Genomic DNA, 16972 nt, shown 5'->3' with positions numbered 1-16972 from the left:
TCATTTCGAACTCTGCTGCCCATATCCTAACTAACGCCCAATCCAGAGGCGATTTATGTTAAGATCCTGAGAGACACTCCTGTTTTAGGAGAGACTGGAATTAGGGGACACAGTTGAAAGACTGTTTTAACTCTTAGTCAATTAACTTCAAAAAGTTGTTGTGAAGTGTTGCATTTAGTTTCAGAGTGTGTCTGTGAAACACTGTGTGGGGCAATTTATGCTTTTGTACAAAAGATGCGGTGTGGTTAGGGAAAAATATGAGAAATGACTTATCATATGGACCTGGGGTGGCATGGTTCAGCAGTTAGCACTGCTGCCTCACAGCACCAGGGACCCAGGTTTGATTCCACCCTCGGGTGACTGTCTGTGTGTGGAGTTTACACATTCTCCCTGTATCTTAATGGGTTTCCTCTGGGTGCTCCGGTTTTCTCCCACAATCCAAAGATGTGCAGGTCAGGTGGATTGGGTATGGGGAATGATGGTTACAGGAATGGGGTGGGATTGGCTGAGATACTCTTCAGAGGGTCAGTGCGGACTTGATGGGCCGAATGGCCTGCTCCCACGCTATCGGGATTCTATAACTCCATCCTTCACTGCCTGTGAACTAATTGTGTTAATTGGCAGTTTGATAGGGCAATTTAAGAGTCAACCAGATTGCTGTGGGTCTGGAGTCACATGTAGGCCCAGACCAGGTAAGGATGGCAGTTCCCTTCCCTAAAGGACATTAGTGAACCAGATTGACAGTGGTAACATGGTTACCATTACGCTAGCTTCTTATTCCAGAGAATGTGTACAGACACCCCAAAAACACTCCCTGTCTGCCTATGTGTGAAGTGTGAGGACCGTGCTGCCCATGTTTCTGAGCTGTACTTCCAGCAGAATGCCACATCTTAAAACAAAACTGCTCCCTCAGAAGAGAGAGAGGAAACGTTCAGAGAGGTCACACAGTCGCTTCAGCTCCTACCTTCCTTGCATTCCAGAGCCACACGGGATTCCAGGTTGTCCATCTGAAGCTGGAGTCTCTTCAGAGTGCGGTCTGCATCTCGCGATTTCCTCTTGTAGGCGATGAGGACAATGACGATAATGAGCAGCAAGAGGGCACCCCCTCCACCAATGCCCAAGGCGGCTGGCATGGTGAGGAGCCTGTCCGAGTAGATGTGCAGCATGCCCGGTGAGAATTCCAGACCACCCACCTTAATCTGCAAGGCAAGAGGGAAAAGAAGAGAGAGAGAGAGAGAGACTTACACCTCGCACCATCAAAGGGATTCAAAGGTTACAAGGAAAATGCGGGGAAATGGACCTCAGGAATGTCGGTTCAGCCATGCTCCTGCTGAACAGCAAAGCAGGCTCGAAGGGCTGAATGGCCTACTCCTGGTTTGTGACACCAATAGCATGGGTTCAATTCCCATATCAGCTGAGGTGCCCATAAAGGAATCTCTTCCATCACCTCTCCCTCACCCAGGCATGGTGACCTTCAGGTTAAATCACCACCAGTCATCTCTCTCTCCAATGATGAAGCAACCCTAAGATCTGATAAGACAAGGATGACTTTAATTCACTTTCACAACACTCTGGCATTTCTCCCCCTTCCAACTTTCTATCCTCTCCCAATTTTGAAACACCTTCCATGAAGTATTAGCTTCACCAAGACTTCACTCACTTCAATCCATCTCTTTTTCCCTCTTGTTTGGTTGGGGTAAACACAGAGGACAGCTGACACAGAGGAGGCTGGAGAGACTCTGTGGGTCTGGCACCATTTGTGAGAAAAGAAACAGAGTTAACATTGTGAGTCCTGCAAGAATCTTCTTCAGAACTCTGAAGAAGAGTCATACCAGACTCAAACATTAATTCCGTTTCTCTCTGTCTCTCTCCTGCTCAGTTTGTCCAGAATTCTCCCCGTTCGTTTCAGATTTCCAGCATTTAACAGTGATTGCTCAGTGGTTAGCACTGCTGCCTCACAGCACCAGGGACCTGACTTCAATTACAGCTATGTGTGTGTGTGTCTGCGAGCATGTGCATGTGTGTATGCTCTGGTGTCCTCTCACAGTCCAAAGATGAATTAGATTGGGAAATGCAGGGAGAGGGCAGGGAGGTTGGATTCGCTTTGGAGGGTCAGTGTAGATTCACGTGCCTGCTTCCACATCATAGGGATGGTTGTGATTCATCCACAGGACAGTCAGTTCTACTATAACGCATTAGTTCCGTTCTCGTGTGACCCCGTGTTATAAGAAAATCCCCTAATAGCAGCACCATTTAAACTACTGGGCCCGGAATCATGTTATAACCAACACACGCTTCAAAACGTTGTGCTTTAGACACATTGTCCTCAATTCGTCAATTGTGTTATAGCAAATCTTTGTTAATGAAACGAGTATTTTGCTTTAAAGGAACAACAACCCTGCACTTTCTTTTGTCCTCAGGACATTTTTCAAGAGTTCTGCAGCCACGCTCCTCTGTCCAATCAATGTGGAAACCAACTGATACACAGCAAACTCCTCGAAACAGCCTGAGTGCCAAGCTGATCCTTTTACAGCACAGTTGGCTCGCACAGAAGTGACGGTCTGCTCTTGTCCAAGTTGTCCAAGGTTTTCGATGAGCTTCTGAACAGGTCGAACATCCCCACTTCTCAACATATCTCAGACAGCGCAGCACTCTCTCAGTAACACTGTACAGTCACAGACTCAGAGATGTACAGCACGAAAACAGACCCTTTGGTCCAACTTGGCCATGCCGACCAGATATCCTAAATTCACCTAGTCCCACCTGCCAGCACTTGGCCCATATTCCTCTAAACCCTTCCTATTCATATACCCATCCAGATGCCTTTTAAATGTTGTAATTGTACCAGCCTCCATCACTTCCTCTGGCAGCTCATTCCACACACGCACCATCCTCTGTGTGGAAAAGCTATCTCTTAGGTTCCTTTTAGATCTTTCCCCTCTCACCTTAAACCTATCACCTCTAGCTTTGGACTCCCCTACCATTGGAAGAAGACCTTGTCCATTTACCCTATCCATGTCCCTCATGATTTTATAAACCTCGATAAGATCACCCGTCAGCCTCTGACGCTCCAAGGAAAACAGCCCCAGTCTATTCAGCCTCTCCGTGTAGCTCAAACCCTCCAACCCTGGCAACATCATTGTAAATCGTTTCTGAACCCTTTCAAGTCAGTATTTACTGTGGAGAAGGAGGTGGAAGCTGGGAAACCTGGAGAAATAAATAGTGTTATCTTGAAAAGTGTCCATATTAGAGAGAAGGAGGTGTTGGACGTCTTAAAACACTTAGAGGCTGATGAACCTGCAGAATTTTCTACTACGGAAGACTGTGAAGGTAAACCCATTGAATTATTTCAGTTAGAAATATAGATTTCTAGACAGTTAAGATACTGAGGGGTACAGGGAGGAAGTGGGACTACAGAATTGAGATGATGATTTTCTATGGTCAGAGCAATTTTGATGGGCCAAATCCTGCCGCTATTTTTCCAGTGTTTCTCTGTATGGAAATAAGAGAAAGGAATTTTTCGTGAAATAAGAATCCAATCATTTCAAACAAACAATTCCCGTTGCTCAGCTCAAATGCGAGTTGATGAGTTGTTGAATACAGGAAATAGTTTTGCTCTTGCAGCACCAGTCCTCAGGCTCTGTGAAATATTTCATGTCATTTGGCACCTCACATCCCTCTGCCATCATCCCATGTTCCCGAGTTTCCTATGAAGCAGCGGAAGAGCAGAACTTTCCAACAAATGGATGACGGAATCCGCTCCAACACTGCAGACAGATTGCTGAGTCACTCAGGAACTGGCTGACGATCTGTTAACAGACAAAATCACTGCTCGGGAGTCGGGTTACAATCAGCAAATGTTTAAAGGGGACATGCCTGTTACACTCCTAATGCGTATCGATTCGGACGAGACTCGGCACAGTCCAAGTGAAATGTCAGATTGAGTCCAGTCTTGCTGCTAACGGATAGGAGAGATCCCAATACACAACGTGGAGAAAGGCACGGAATTTCAATTGGTCTTTCATCTCAATGTCTTTCTGAGGGACCCAGCCAGATCGCAATTAAAAGCCATGGAGTCATAGAAATGTGCAGCACGGAAACAGACCCATCAGTCCAACTCGTCCATGCCGACCAGATATCCTAAATTAATCTACTTCCATTTGCCAGCACTTGACCCATACCCCTCGAAACCCTTCCTATTCATATACCCATCCAGATGCCTTGTAATTGTACCAGCCTCCACCACTTCCCCTGGCAGTTCATTCCATACACACACCACCCTCTGTGTGAAAAGGTTGCCCCTTGGGTCCTTATTAAATCTTTCTCCTCTCACCTTAAACCTTTGCCCTCTGGTTTGGACTCACCTACCCCAAGAAAAGGTAAAAACAATGACTGCAGATGCTGGAAACCAGATTCTGGATCAGTGGTGCTGGAAGAGCACAGCAATTCAGGCACCTGTCCTCGGATGCTGCCTGAATTGCTGTGCTCTTCCAGCACCACTGATCCAGTACCCCAAGAAAAGGACCTATTCACCTTATCCACACCCGTCATGATTTTATAAACCTCTATAAGGTCACCCCTCAGCCTCCGACGCTCCAGGGAAAACAGCCCCAGCCTGTGCAGCCTATCCCTATACTGCAATTCAAATCCTCCAAACCTGGCAACAACCTTGTAAATCTTTTCTGAATTCTTTCAAGTTTCACAACATCCCTGTTACAGCAGGGAGACCAGGATTGAGTGCAGTATTCAAACCTGGCCTAACCAATGTCCTCTACAGTCGCAACTTGACCTCCCAACTCTTATAGGAGAAAGTGAGGACTGCAGATGCTGGAGATCAGGGTCAAAGAGTGTGGTTGTGGAAAAGCACAGCCGTTCAGGCAGCATCCGAGGAGCAGGAAAATTGATGTTTCAAGTATAAGCCCTTTATCAGGAATCACTCTCCTGCTTCTCGGCTGTGCTTTTCCAGCACCACACTCTTCGACTCCCAACTCTTAAATTCAAATCACTGACCAATAAAGGAAAGTATACCAAATGCCTTCTTCACTATCCTATCTACCTGCAACTCCACTTTCAAGGAGTGATGAACCTGCACTTCAAGGTCTCCTCGTTCAGCAACACTCCCTAGGACCTTGCCATTAAGGTGCGTTAAGTCCTGCACGGATTTGTCTTTCCAAAATGCAGCACCTCACGTGTATCTGGATTAAATGTATCTACATTTTTAAGATGAATCTGTTGACAGTAATGCACTTTGGCATTTACTGTCGACGTAACTTTATCAATGCAATGTTTGTCTTCCTCGTGAGCACAAACTGGTCTTTTCAAATTAAAAAGGAGACATTTCCTCTCACTGTAGAAAGCAGACAGGCTCACTGACAGCGGAGGAAACCTTTAACACATGTTACTGGCCTGAGGACAAGCTGCAACACTTTCAAGACAGCACAATGCTCCGCTGCAGAGTTCAGGTAGCAGCCTCTGTTCATGACGCCACTACAATTCAGTAGAGGCATCACGGGCCGAATGGCCTCCTTCAGTGCTGTTCTCTAGCCTGATGTGATCTGTTTGAATTGTGTGATTATATCAATCAGGTGTTACAATAAATTTATGGATTAGAATGCAGGCCATTCAGCCCTTTGAACCAGTTCTATCAGTCAATAAGATCATAGCTGATCTGATTATGACCTCAACTCTCTGCCCCTATTATCCTCTGACTCTTTAGACAATTAAACTATTTAAAATATTCAATGACTATCCACATCCACTGCTGTTAGGGAAGAGAAACTATACGATAACAACAGAGAGAAGAAAATTCCCTTCACTTCCATCTGAAACAAAGATCCCTTATTTATTAACGCTGTCCCCTTGTCTCTGCCATTAGCAGAGCCATTCTTTCAGAATACACTTTGCTAAATCCCCTCAGGATCATGTATCGTTCAATAAGATCACCGTTTATTCTTCTGAAATCCGATGGATAAAGGCATAAGTCTGTCCAATCTTTCCTCAGAAGATCATCTGCTCATCCCAGGAATCGGCCAAGTGAAATTTCGCTGCAATACCTCGAATGCAATTAAATCCTTTCTTAAATAAGCAGGTTGCACACAGTACAGTAAATCCTCACTTGACATTGTGCTTGCGTTCCTGCAAATTGCAACTTTGAGTGAAATGACTCTAAGTGAATCATAGATTCCCATAGGAGTCAATGTTAAAGTCAGAATTAGGTTCCCTTGGTCACATTTTGCCTCAAAAAAATAATGTTTAGATTGAAATATTGTATCATTTATATTGTATTATATTATATCTTGCTGTGATCTCCTCACTGAAGTTGATCAAATGAAATATACATCACCAAGTATAAAAGAAACAATGCAGCACTAACTCTTTACAGTATTTTTAAAAATAATACTTAAACTTTGTGTTTTAGATAGACCTAGCCCTTTTAAAAATCATTCAGGGGATGAGTCTGAGTCAGTATTTATTGTCTGTCCCTGGTTACCCTGTAAGGATGTGGTGAATTGATTGTAACCAGGTCAACCAGATGGACCTCCTAGAATATGAGCTCCCTGATTGCGGCTATTAAACTGGTCTAATCAGGGAGCCCTGGCTGACAGATATAAACAGTGTCAGAGGTTCTGTTGTCTCTGAGGGAGCTGGATCAGTGTCAAGGACTCTCCATGTGTACATAAAGGTGACAGGATAATGGTCTCTATGCAGTTATTTCAGGTGGTGAGCTGCCATCTTGAACCGCGACAGTCCCTGGCACATAGGTAGACCCATGATGCTATTCGGGAGGTAGGTACAGGATGTTAGCCAATGACACTGAAGGAACGGCGATAAATCTCCAAGTCAGGACAGTGAGTGGCTTGGAGGGTGTATGTGCTGCCCTTGTCCTTCTAGATGGTAGTGGTCTTAGGCTTGGAAGATGCTCTTTAATAAGACTCGTGGATTATTGCAGTGCATCCTGTAGATGGTACACACTACAGGTACTGAACATTGTTAATGGGGGGAGTGAATGTTTGCTGATGTGGCGCCAATCAAGGAGCTGCTCTGTCCTGGATGGTGTCGAGCTTCTCGGGTGTTGTTGGAGCTGCCCCCATCCAGGCAAGTGGGGAGTATCCCATCACACTCCTGACTTGTGCCTTGTAGATGGTGGACAGGCTTTGGGGAGTCAGGAGGTGAGCTACTCACTGCAGGGTTCCTAGCCTCTGACCTGTTTTAGTAGCCACCATATTTATATGGTGTGTCTAGTTGAGTTTCTTGGCAATGGTAACCCCCAGAATGTTGATAGTGGAAGATTCAGTGATAGTAACACTACTGAAAGTCAAGAGGAAGTGGTCAGACTTTCTCTTATTGGAAATAGTCACTGTCTGGCAATTGAGGAGTGGCAGATGGAGTTTAACTTGGATAAAAGCAAGGTATTACATTTTGGTAAAACAGACAAGGGCAGGAGTTATCCAATTAATGGCAGGCCCTGGATAGTGTTGTAGAGCAGAGAGACCCAGGGGTGTAGGTACATAGTTCATTGAAATTTGCATCACATGTAGACAGCGTGGTTAAGAAGGGGTTTAGCACGCTTGCCTTCATTGCTCAGACCTTTGAGTACAGGAGTTGGGAGGTCATGTTGAGGTTGTACAGGACATTGGTGAGGCCTCTTCTGGGGTACTGTGTGCAGTTCTTCAACTGGAGAGGGTTCAGAAAAGATTTACCTGGATGTTGACAGGAATGGAGGGTTTGAGTTATAAAAACAGGCTTGATAGGCGAGGGCATTTTTCACTGGAGCGTAGGAGGCTGAAGGGTGACCTTATAGAGATTTATGAAATCATGAGGGGCATAGATAAGGTGAGTAGATTAGATTACATTAGATTAGATTACTTACAGTGTGGAAACAGGCCCTTCGGCCCAACAAGTCCACACCGACCCGCCGAAGCGCAACCCACCCATACCCCTACATTTACCCCTTACCTAACACTACGGGCAATTTAGCGTGGCCAATTCACCTGACCTGCACATCTTTGGACTGTGGGAGGAAATCGGAGCACCCGGAGGAAACCCACGCAGACACGGGAAGAATGTGCAAACTCCACACAGTCAGTCGCCTGAGGCGGGAATTGAACCCGGGTCTCTGGCGCTGTGAGGCAACAGTGCTAACCACTGTGCCACCGTGCTGCCCACCGTGCTTTTGTGCATGTGAGAGAGGACAAGAGAGAGAGACAGAGAGAAGGGAGAGTAACAAAGGCCTTTTCCCTTGGGTTACAGACTTCAAAACTAGGGGGCATAGTTTTAAAGTGAGATGAGAAAAATTTAACAAGGACACAAGGGGCAACTTTTTTTACACAGGGAGTGGTTTCAGTGTGGAATGAACTGCCAGAGGAAGTGGTGGATGCAAGTACAGTTATAACAGTTAAAAGACATTTGGATAAGTACATGAATGGGAAAGGTGTGGAGGGATATGGACCAAGTGCAGGCAGTTGGGACTAGTTTAGTTTGGAAAGATGTTCAGCATAGACTGGTTGGACCGAAGGGTTTGTTTCTGTGCTGTCTGACTCTGACTAAATGTTAGCCTGGATATTGTCTTGTTACATTTGAACATTGACTGCTCCAGTGTATGATGAGTTGCGAATGGTTTTAAACTCACTTCCACAAATGTCAATGGATACTGGGTCATTTGTAAAATTTAAATCTGAGATTTTTTTTATTAAGCAAAGGTATTAAGGTATATGGATCAAAGGCAGGTATATTGAATTAGGCCACAGATCAGCCATGACTTCACTGAATGGCAGAACAGGCTTGAGGGCTGAATGGCCTCCTCATGTCCGTACGTTCCTATGCCCTACGTTCAGACATTGACACCTCACCTTCAGGTATGCCTGATGCTGCTCCTGGCATGCCCTCCTGCCCTCTCCATTGAACCAGAGTTGATGCCCTGGCTTGATGGCAATGGTTAAGTGGGAAATATGCCAGGTCATGAGGTTCCAGATTGTGCTGGAGTACAGTTTTGCTGCTGTTGATGGCCCACAGCACCTCATGGATGCCCAGTCTTGAGCAGCTCGATCTGTTCGAAGTCAGTCCCATTTAGCCCGGTGATAGTGCCACACACCACAATGGAGGGTATCCTCAATGTGAAGGCGGGACTTTACCTCACTATACTGTCTTGCTCTTACTGATACTGCCATGGACAGATGCACCTGCAGCCACCAGATTGGTAAGGATGAGGTCAAGTATTTTTCTCTCTCTTGTTGGTTCCCTCACCACCTGCTGTAGACCCAGTCTAGCAGCTATGTCCTTTAGGACTCAACCAACTCAATCAGTAATGCTGCTGCAGAGCCACTCTTGGTGATGGGCACTGAAATCCCCCAACCCAGAGTATATTCCATACCCATGCCACTGTCAGTGCTTTCTCCAAACAACTGCTTAACACAGAGGACTACTCATTCTTCAACTGAGGAGGTAGGATGCAGTAAGTGGTAATGAGGAGGAGGTTTCCTTGCCTATATTGAATCTTACACCATGAAGATTTCATGGGTATCGAAATCAACGCCCAGGCTAACTCCCTCTTGACTTATACCACTGTACAAGCCCCACTTGTGCCAGACGTAATTTCGGGCAGGGAGCTCTCCTCAAGTATTCCTGCAACAATTCATCTCTGCCACTAGATGGCAGACTGGACGAAGGGTGAGAAAGCAGGAGGCACTGGCAAAGCTAGACCCAAAGACCATAAGAAACAGGAACAGGAGTAGGCCATTCGGCCCCTCAATCCTGTTCAGCCAATCAACAGGATCATGGCTAATCCAACATTCCCCTCTTTCCTGCCCTTTCCACGTAACCCTTGATTCCCCGACTGATCAAAAATCTCTCTATATACACAAGGATTCCTCCCCCACTCACTCTGGCAAGGAATTCCAAAGAAGTTCCTCCATATCTCAATCTTAAATTGGCGCCCCTTCATTCTGAGACTATAAAAGCAGAGGAAGGAGGTGCCAAGCCGAGTTGAAACAAAGCAGGCTGGGAGGCAAGTTCAGAACAAGGTTCGAAGGAGGCAAGGTCAGAGAGCAAAGGGCAGTCGGGAAGGTAGGTGGGAGTCAACAGCGATGGAAGGCCGGAACACCAGAGTAATTTTAGGAAACTGGTCGTAAAAATAGAACAACATTAAAACAAAATGGCAACCTATCATGAGGACTCCAAATGAAAGTTGCCACCCAGATTGACAGGGTTGTTAAGAAGGCATACAGTGTTTTGGCCTTTATTAATAGAGGGATTGAGTTTCGGAAACAGGAGGTTATGCTGCAGCTGTACAAAGCTCTGGTACAGCCACACTTGGAGTATTGTGTACAGTTCTGGTCACCGCATTATAAGAAGGATGTGGAAGCTTTGGAAAGGGTGCAGAGGAGATTTACTAGGATGTTGCCTGGTATGGAAGGAATGTCTTACGAGGAAAGGCTGAGGGCCTTGAGGCTGTTCTTGTTAGAGAGAAGAAGGTTGAGAGGTGACTTAATAGAGATATATAAGATAATCACAGGGTTAGATAGGGTGGACAGGGAGAGCCTTTTTCCAAGTATGGGGACGGCAAACACGAGGGGACACAACCTTAAAGTGAGGGGAGATAGGTATAAGTCAGATGTCAGAGATAGTTTCTTTACTCAGAGAGTAGTAAGGGTATGGAATGCTTTGCCTGCAACGGTAGTAGATTTGCCAAGTTTTAGTGCACTTAAGTCGTCATTGGACAGGCATATGGACGTACGTGGAATAGTGTAGGTGGGATGGGCTTCAGATTAGTATGACAGGGCGGCGCAACATCGAGGGCCGAAGGGCCTGTACTGCGCTGAAATGTTCTATGTAATCAGAACTTGTTCTGAGGAAGGGTCACCAGACCCGAAAGCCGAAATGTTAACTCTGATTTCTCTCCACAGATGCTGTCAGACCTGCTGAGCTTCTCCAGGAACTTTGGTTCTTGTTTCTGATTTACAGCATCCGCAGTTCTTTCCCTTTTTATTTCCGACGCTTGCTGTGTTTTCGCATCATTTTCTCTTCCTTTTCCAACCCTCCAGCAGGAGTATCTTGCTTTTATCTGGAGAGAACACTCACAGAACGTACTTTGGAAGGATTGGGAATATGATGTTTTTGATCTTCTTACAGAATAGGGTAACTGGCACGAAATAATTAATGTGCCGAATGTAATACACAGTAATTTGAAGGCTCGTTCCTGCGCTCCTGTCACTTGGCATTTCAATCCTTCACTTTTGTTGCACTCTGACCTCTCCGACCATGACCAGCATCATTGTTCTGCTGCTGCTCAGTGCATACCCAAGCAACAGCACCCCATCTTTTGACTCACCCCTGCAATAGTTCAACAATTTTAGTTCGCAACTTCTGCCTTCATTTCACTTTCTTTTTCTTGTCTTGATTATTTCTGGTTCCGTTTGCAAAGAACAAAGAATCATACGGCAGGGGAACAGGCCCTTCGGCCCTCCAAGCCTGTGCTGACACGTTGCCCTTCCACATAAAACTATCTTCACCTACAGGATCCGTATCCCTCTATTCCCTTCCTATTCATGTATCCATCCAGGTGCTTCTTGAATGTTGCTATTGTGTCTGCTTCCACCACCTCCTCTGGCAATATGTGCCAAGCACCCACCACCCTTTGTGTGAAAAATGTGCCTCATACATCTCTGTTAAACTTGCTCCCCTCGCACCTTGAACCTGTGTCCCTTAGTAATTGACCCCTCCACCCTGGGGAAAAAGCCTCATGCTTTCCACTCTGAACATGCAATTCACAATCTTATAAACTTCCGCCAGGTTGCCCCTTAACCTCCTGCGTTCCAGCAAAAACAAAACGTGAGTCTATCCAGCTTTTCTTCATAGCTAAACCCATACCAGGCACCAATGGCCTAGTGGCATTACCACTGGGCTATTAATCCAGAGGGTGGTGCTGGAAAAGCACAGCAGGTCAGGCAGCATCGAAGGAGCAGGAGAATCAATGTTTCGGACATAAGCCCTTCATGAAGGGCTTATGTCCGAAACGTTGATTCTGCTGCTCCTCGGATGCTGCCTGACCTGCTGTGCTTTTCCAGCACCACACTTCAACTCTGATCTCCAGCACCTCACTTTCTCCGAGCAATCCAGAGACCCAGGTGCCGTTCTGGGGGCCTGGGTTCAAATCCTGTCAGGGTGGATGGTGGAACTCGAATTCAATAAATATATTGAATTGAGAGTTTAATTATGACCTTGAATCCATTGTTGATTGTCAGGGGAAAAAAAAACCCATCTGGCTCACTAATGTCCTTCGGGGAAGGAAACTGCCATCCTTACCTGGTCTGAGACACAAAAAACTGCAAACGCTGGAATCCAAGGTAGACAGGCAGGAGGCTGGAAGAGCACAGCAAGCAGGACTGAAGAAGGTTAACACCCAAAATGGTGACCTCTCCACCTCCTGGTACTACCCGGCTTGCTGTGTTCTTCCAGCCTCCTGCCTGTCCATCCCTACCTGATCTGCCCTACATGTAACTCCAGACCCACAGCAATGTGGTTGACTCTTAACTGCCCTCTAGGCAATTAGGGATGGGCAATAAACACTGGCGTAGCCAGTGATGCCCTCATCCCATGAATAAATTTAAAAATATAATCTGGTAACCCTTTTCTGTACCCTCCCGAAAGCATCGCCAGCCTTCTGATAGTGTGGTGACCAGAACCGTATGTAATAATGCATTCACAATCCAGACATTCACACCTCATCTTGACATCTTTCGCTCCTTGACCTGACCATTTCCACTTCCTTTGGCTTTCGTACCATGAAGCCTCTCAGCATTTAATCTCTCCAACCTGTCACTGATACTTTCCTTTAGTCTATTTACTCGCTCCATTTTCACACACTCAAAACATCCGAGGTTATTAATCTACCCTCAGTTCTGATGAAGAGTCATCAATGCGAAACATGAATTCTGTTTCTCATTCCGCAGAACCTGATGATCTTTTGAGTCTATCCAATGTGCCCTGCTTATATTTTGCCTTTAAACTGTGTGTGGTCATTGGCATGAGATATAACAAGAAATGACTGTTGGAGAAACTCAGCAGGTCTGGCTGCTTCTGTGGAGAGAGAAACAGAGTTAACGTTTCGAGTTTGGAAATGAATAGGGCTGATGCTTGGGGGAGGATGAGCGAGTGTAACAGATGGTGAGATGCCCAGAGCAAAAACTAAAGGGGGTGTTAATGACAGTAAAGGAGTGATATGATTGCAAAACAGGTGTTAATGGTAGGTGTGAAGAGTAGAAATATAAATGCCAAGAAACTTAAAAAACCTTTTTCTTTCAAGAAAATTAGCGACATCATCAAATAGTTAAGTACAAATGGCACTTTATGAATCTCTGAGAGACTTATAACTTAGTTACTAATGAAACCATTTGACAAAAAGCAGCACCATATGGAGAGACAGGCATGCAACACAGAAATAACAAGATGTCCATGCTCACTGCAAGGATTTATAAACTCAGTGTGTGTGCGAGCCATTACTCTAACAGCAGACAGCTACTCACAAAGGCAGTTTAGTCACACAATCTGCTGCTGCTGAGCATTAAGTGGAAGTTAAATTATTTCAAATGACCCTTCATCACCTCCACCTGCAGAAATAGTCACCCCTGTTCCACCAGAGGGAGAGAAGTTCAGAGATGGGTCACTCAAGAGAAACAGCCAACTGATTCAGAGCTAAATTCTAATTTGGTCTGAGAATTCCAACAAATCAATGTTCATTCCCACCCACTCTCTGCAATTCCAAAGCCCCCCACCCCCAGCCCCAGCGCCACCCACAGCTTCATGATAGTTCTGGAAGACTCTGGTTATCTCTTCCTTTGTTCCTAAAGTTGGGAATCCCAATGTACTGAATCCCTTCCTGTCCACTCCCATTGCATAGGATTCCATCGGCATGTAATTCTTTAATTGATCACAGAATGGGTGCTGCACAGGAGGGGGCTATTTGGCCCATTGCTATCAAATTGCTTTTTGACAGCAATTTATAGAAATGTAAAAGATAGGAGTAGGGCATTCAACCCATCAAACATTCTCCATCAGTCAACACGATTATGTCAGACCCTCTCTGTAATGCCATACACTCAACCCTCTCTCTAGACCCAGTGACACCTTTAGGTGTTAGAAATCTTCTATTGCTTTCTTAAATATATTCGTAGTTCTGCTTCCACAAAAGATATCGTCTAAAATACACTGCAGATATTCGCCAAAGCTCTTTCTACAAAGTAGGCCAAAGTGAGGACTGCAGATGCTGGAAACCAGAGTCTAGATTAGAGTGGTGCTGGAAAAGCACAGCAGGTCAGACAGCATCCGAGGAGCAGGAAAATCAACGTTTCGGGCAAAAGCCCTTCATCAGGAATGGAGCCCAAAAAGTAGCCCACTTGACTGGCATCCCATTCGCCACCTTCAACATCTACTACCTCCATCTCTGAAGCTTAGTAGCAGCAGTGTGTACTATCTGATTAGATTAGATTCACTACAGTGTGGAAACAGGCCCTTCAGCCCAACCAGTCCACACTGACCCTCTGAAGAGTAACCCACCCAGACCTTCTGACTAATGCACCTAACACTATGGGGCAATTTAGCATGGCCAATTCACCTGACCTGCACATCTTTGGACTGTGGGAGGAAACCAGAGCACCCGGAGGAAACCCACACAGACACAGGAAGGACATGCAAACTGCACACAGACAGTCGCCAGAGGCTGGAATCGAACTTGGGACCCTGGTGCTGTGAGGCAGCAGTGCCACTATGCCGTCCCTAACTATCAGAAATTCATCAAAGATCCTCAGACAGCACCTTCCAAACCCAATTCCATCTAGAAAGACAAGGGCAACAGGTAATTGTGAACACCACCCTCTGCAAGTTCCCCTCCAACCCACTCACCGTCCTGACTTGGGAATATATCGCCGTTCCTTCACTGTCGTTGGGTCAAAATCCTAGAATTCCCCTCCCTAAGGACATTGTGGTCAACCCACAGCAGGTGGACTGCAGCGGTTCAAGGAGGCAGCCCGCCCCCACCCTCTCAAGGGGCAACTAGGGATGGGTAACAAATACTGGATCAGCCAGCAACTCCCACATTGAATGAATGAATTAAAAAACACTGTATGTGGTTGGAAATTCCACAGGTTCACCAAACTCTGAGTGAAGAAATTTCTCCAAAATGGTCTATCGTGTATCCAGGGACTATGACCTGTTCTTGTGGAAGCCCACAGGGAACCATCTTTCCAGTATCCAGCCTCTCCAGCCCTGTCAGAACTTTACCCATTTCCTTGAGATTCCCTCTCATTCTTCTAAACTCCCAGGGAGTACAGACCCAATCTCTCCTCGTGCAACAATCCTGTCACCCCAGGAACCAATGTGGTGAACTGTCACTGCACCCTCTCAATGGGTAAGGAACCCAAAACTGTACACCATCCACCAGGTGTGGTTTCAGCAGGGTCCTGTCCAACTGCAGTTAGACATTCCTGCTCCTGAATTTGAACCCTTTTTGCAGTGAAGGCCAATGTGACATTTGTTTGCTGGAGCTCACCAGGTCTTACTCCCTGGCTTTTCTCCCATAGCTCAGTAATTTGTTTTTCTGGAGATGATGATCCCATTCTATTTGGAAAGAATCCTAGAATAGAATCCCTACAGTGTGGAAACAGGCCCTTCGGCCCAACAAGTCCACACCAAACCTCCAAAGAGTAACCCACCCAGACCCATTCCCCTACAGTTACCCCTGATAAAGGATCTAACTACACGTCCCTGAACACTATGGGCAATTTAGCGTGGCCAATTCACTTAACCTACACATCTACGGATTGCGGGAGGAAACTGGAGCACCAGGAGGAAATTCACACAGACACAGGGAGAATGTGCAACCTCCACACAGACAGTTGCCTGAGGCTAGAATTGAACCCAGTTCCCTGGCACTGTGAGGCAGCAGTGCTAACCACTGAGCCACTGTGCCATCCAAGAAGTCTTGAATCTTCCTGTCTCCATTGAGCAATGAATTCCAGATCCTAACCACTAGCTGTGGAAAGCTAATTTTGGTTTTGTTGTCATTGTTTTTGTTGTCAATCACCTTGAATCAGTGTCCCCCCCCTTCCCTCAGCCCCACCTCCGGTTCTCAAACCTTCGACCAAAATGTCTCTCCCTATGTGTTCTATCCCTATCTAGAATGAGATGTCACAGTCTGAGAATTGGGGCCCAGACCGTTTAGGAGAGATGTTAGGAAGCACTTCTACACACAAAGGATGGGAGAGACTTGGAACTTTCTTCCACAAGTGACAGCTCATGCAGCACCAATTATTAGTTTTAAAAAATTTTTATGTAGTAAAGCATCGAGGGATATGGGTCAAAAACAGGTTTATGGAGCAAGACCTCAGATCAGTCATGATCTCATTCAATGATGGAACAGGATCGAGGGGCTGAATGGCCTCCTCCTGTTCCTATTTCTTATGGATTATGGTTTAAGCACAGCTCCAGAAATTGATATTGTTTGGTCATCAAATAGCCACAAATCCGAAGAGGTGTCTAATCAGACTAGAATTATTAACTCTATTTCTCTCCCAACAGAAGCTGCCAGACTTGCTGAGTTTCTCCAGCATTGTCTGTTCCTATTTTAGCCTGAAACCTATTGATTCGGACTATTAAATAGTTGTAATTAGCAGTGTGCGTTAAAAAAAACTCAGTCACGTTATATGATTATTCTTTCATATTCACTGGGTCAGAATCCTGGGACTCCCTCCCTCAAGGCATTGTGGGTCTACCTACAGTACATGGATTGCAGCGGTTCAAGAAGGCAGCTTACTACTACCTTCTCAAGGGGCAACTAGGGCTGGGCCCAGCCAGTGACGTTCACATCCCAGGTGGATAATAATAATTCCACAGAAAATACACCTTTGTCACGATTTGTCGAAGTTTGACAGAGTGACTGAGTGAAGGAGTCTCAAAGCCTTAGCCCACTACTACAGAGATT

At 45.8% G+C, this 16972-nt stretch overlaps 1 protein-coding gene across 2 annotated transcripts in view; it reads right to left on the bottom strand.

The window, feature by feature from the left end:
- LOC122558816 (plexin-A1-like) overlaps positions 1-16972 on the bottom strand; it is a 588446-nt gene that overhangs the window by 92193 nt on the left and 479281 nt on the right. For both annotated transcript variants that reach the window (XM_087994072.1, XM_087994073.1), the window contains exon 20: positions 965-1199. In XM_087994072.1, coding sequence (XP_087850198.1) covers positions 965-1199 — 235 coding nt within the window. The remainder of the gene's footprint in view (positions 1-964; positions 1200-16972) is intronic.

Source organism: Chiloscyllium plagiosum, unplaced genomic scaffold (assembly GCF_037043375.1).
Source record: "Chiloscyllium plagiosum isolate Xiang-an unplaced genomic scaffold, Cpla_swu_hap1 HiC_scaffold_14, whole genome shotgun sequence".
In the NCBI taxonomy this organism is placed as follows: Eukaryota; Metazoa; Chordata; class Chondrichthyes; order Orectolobiformes; family Hemiscylliidae; genus Chiloscyllium; species Chiloscyllium plagiosum.
Note: the sequence above shows the minus strand (reverse complement) of the source record. Positions and strands in the feature narration are given on the sequence as shown.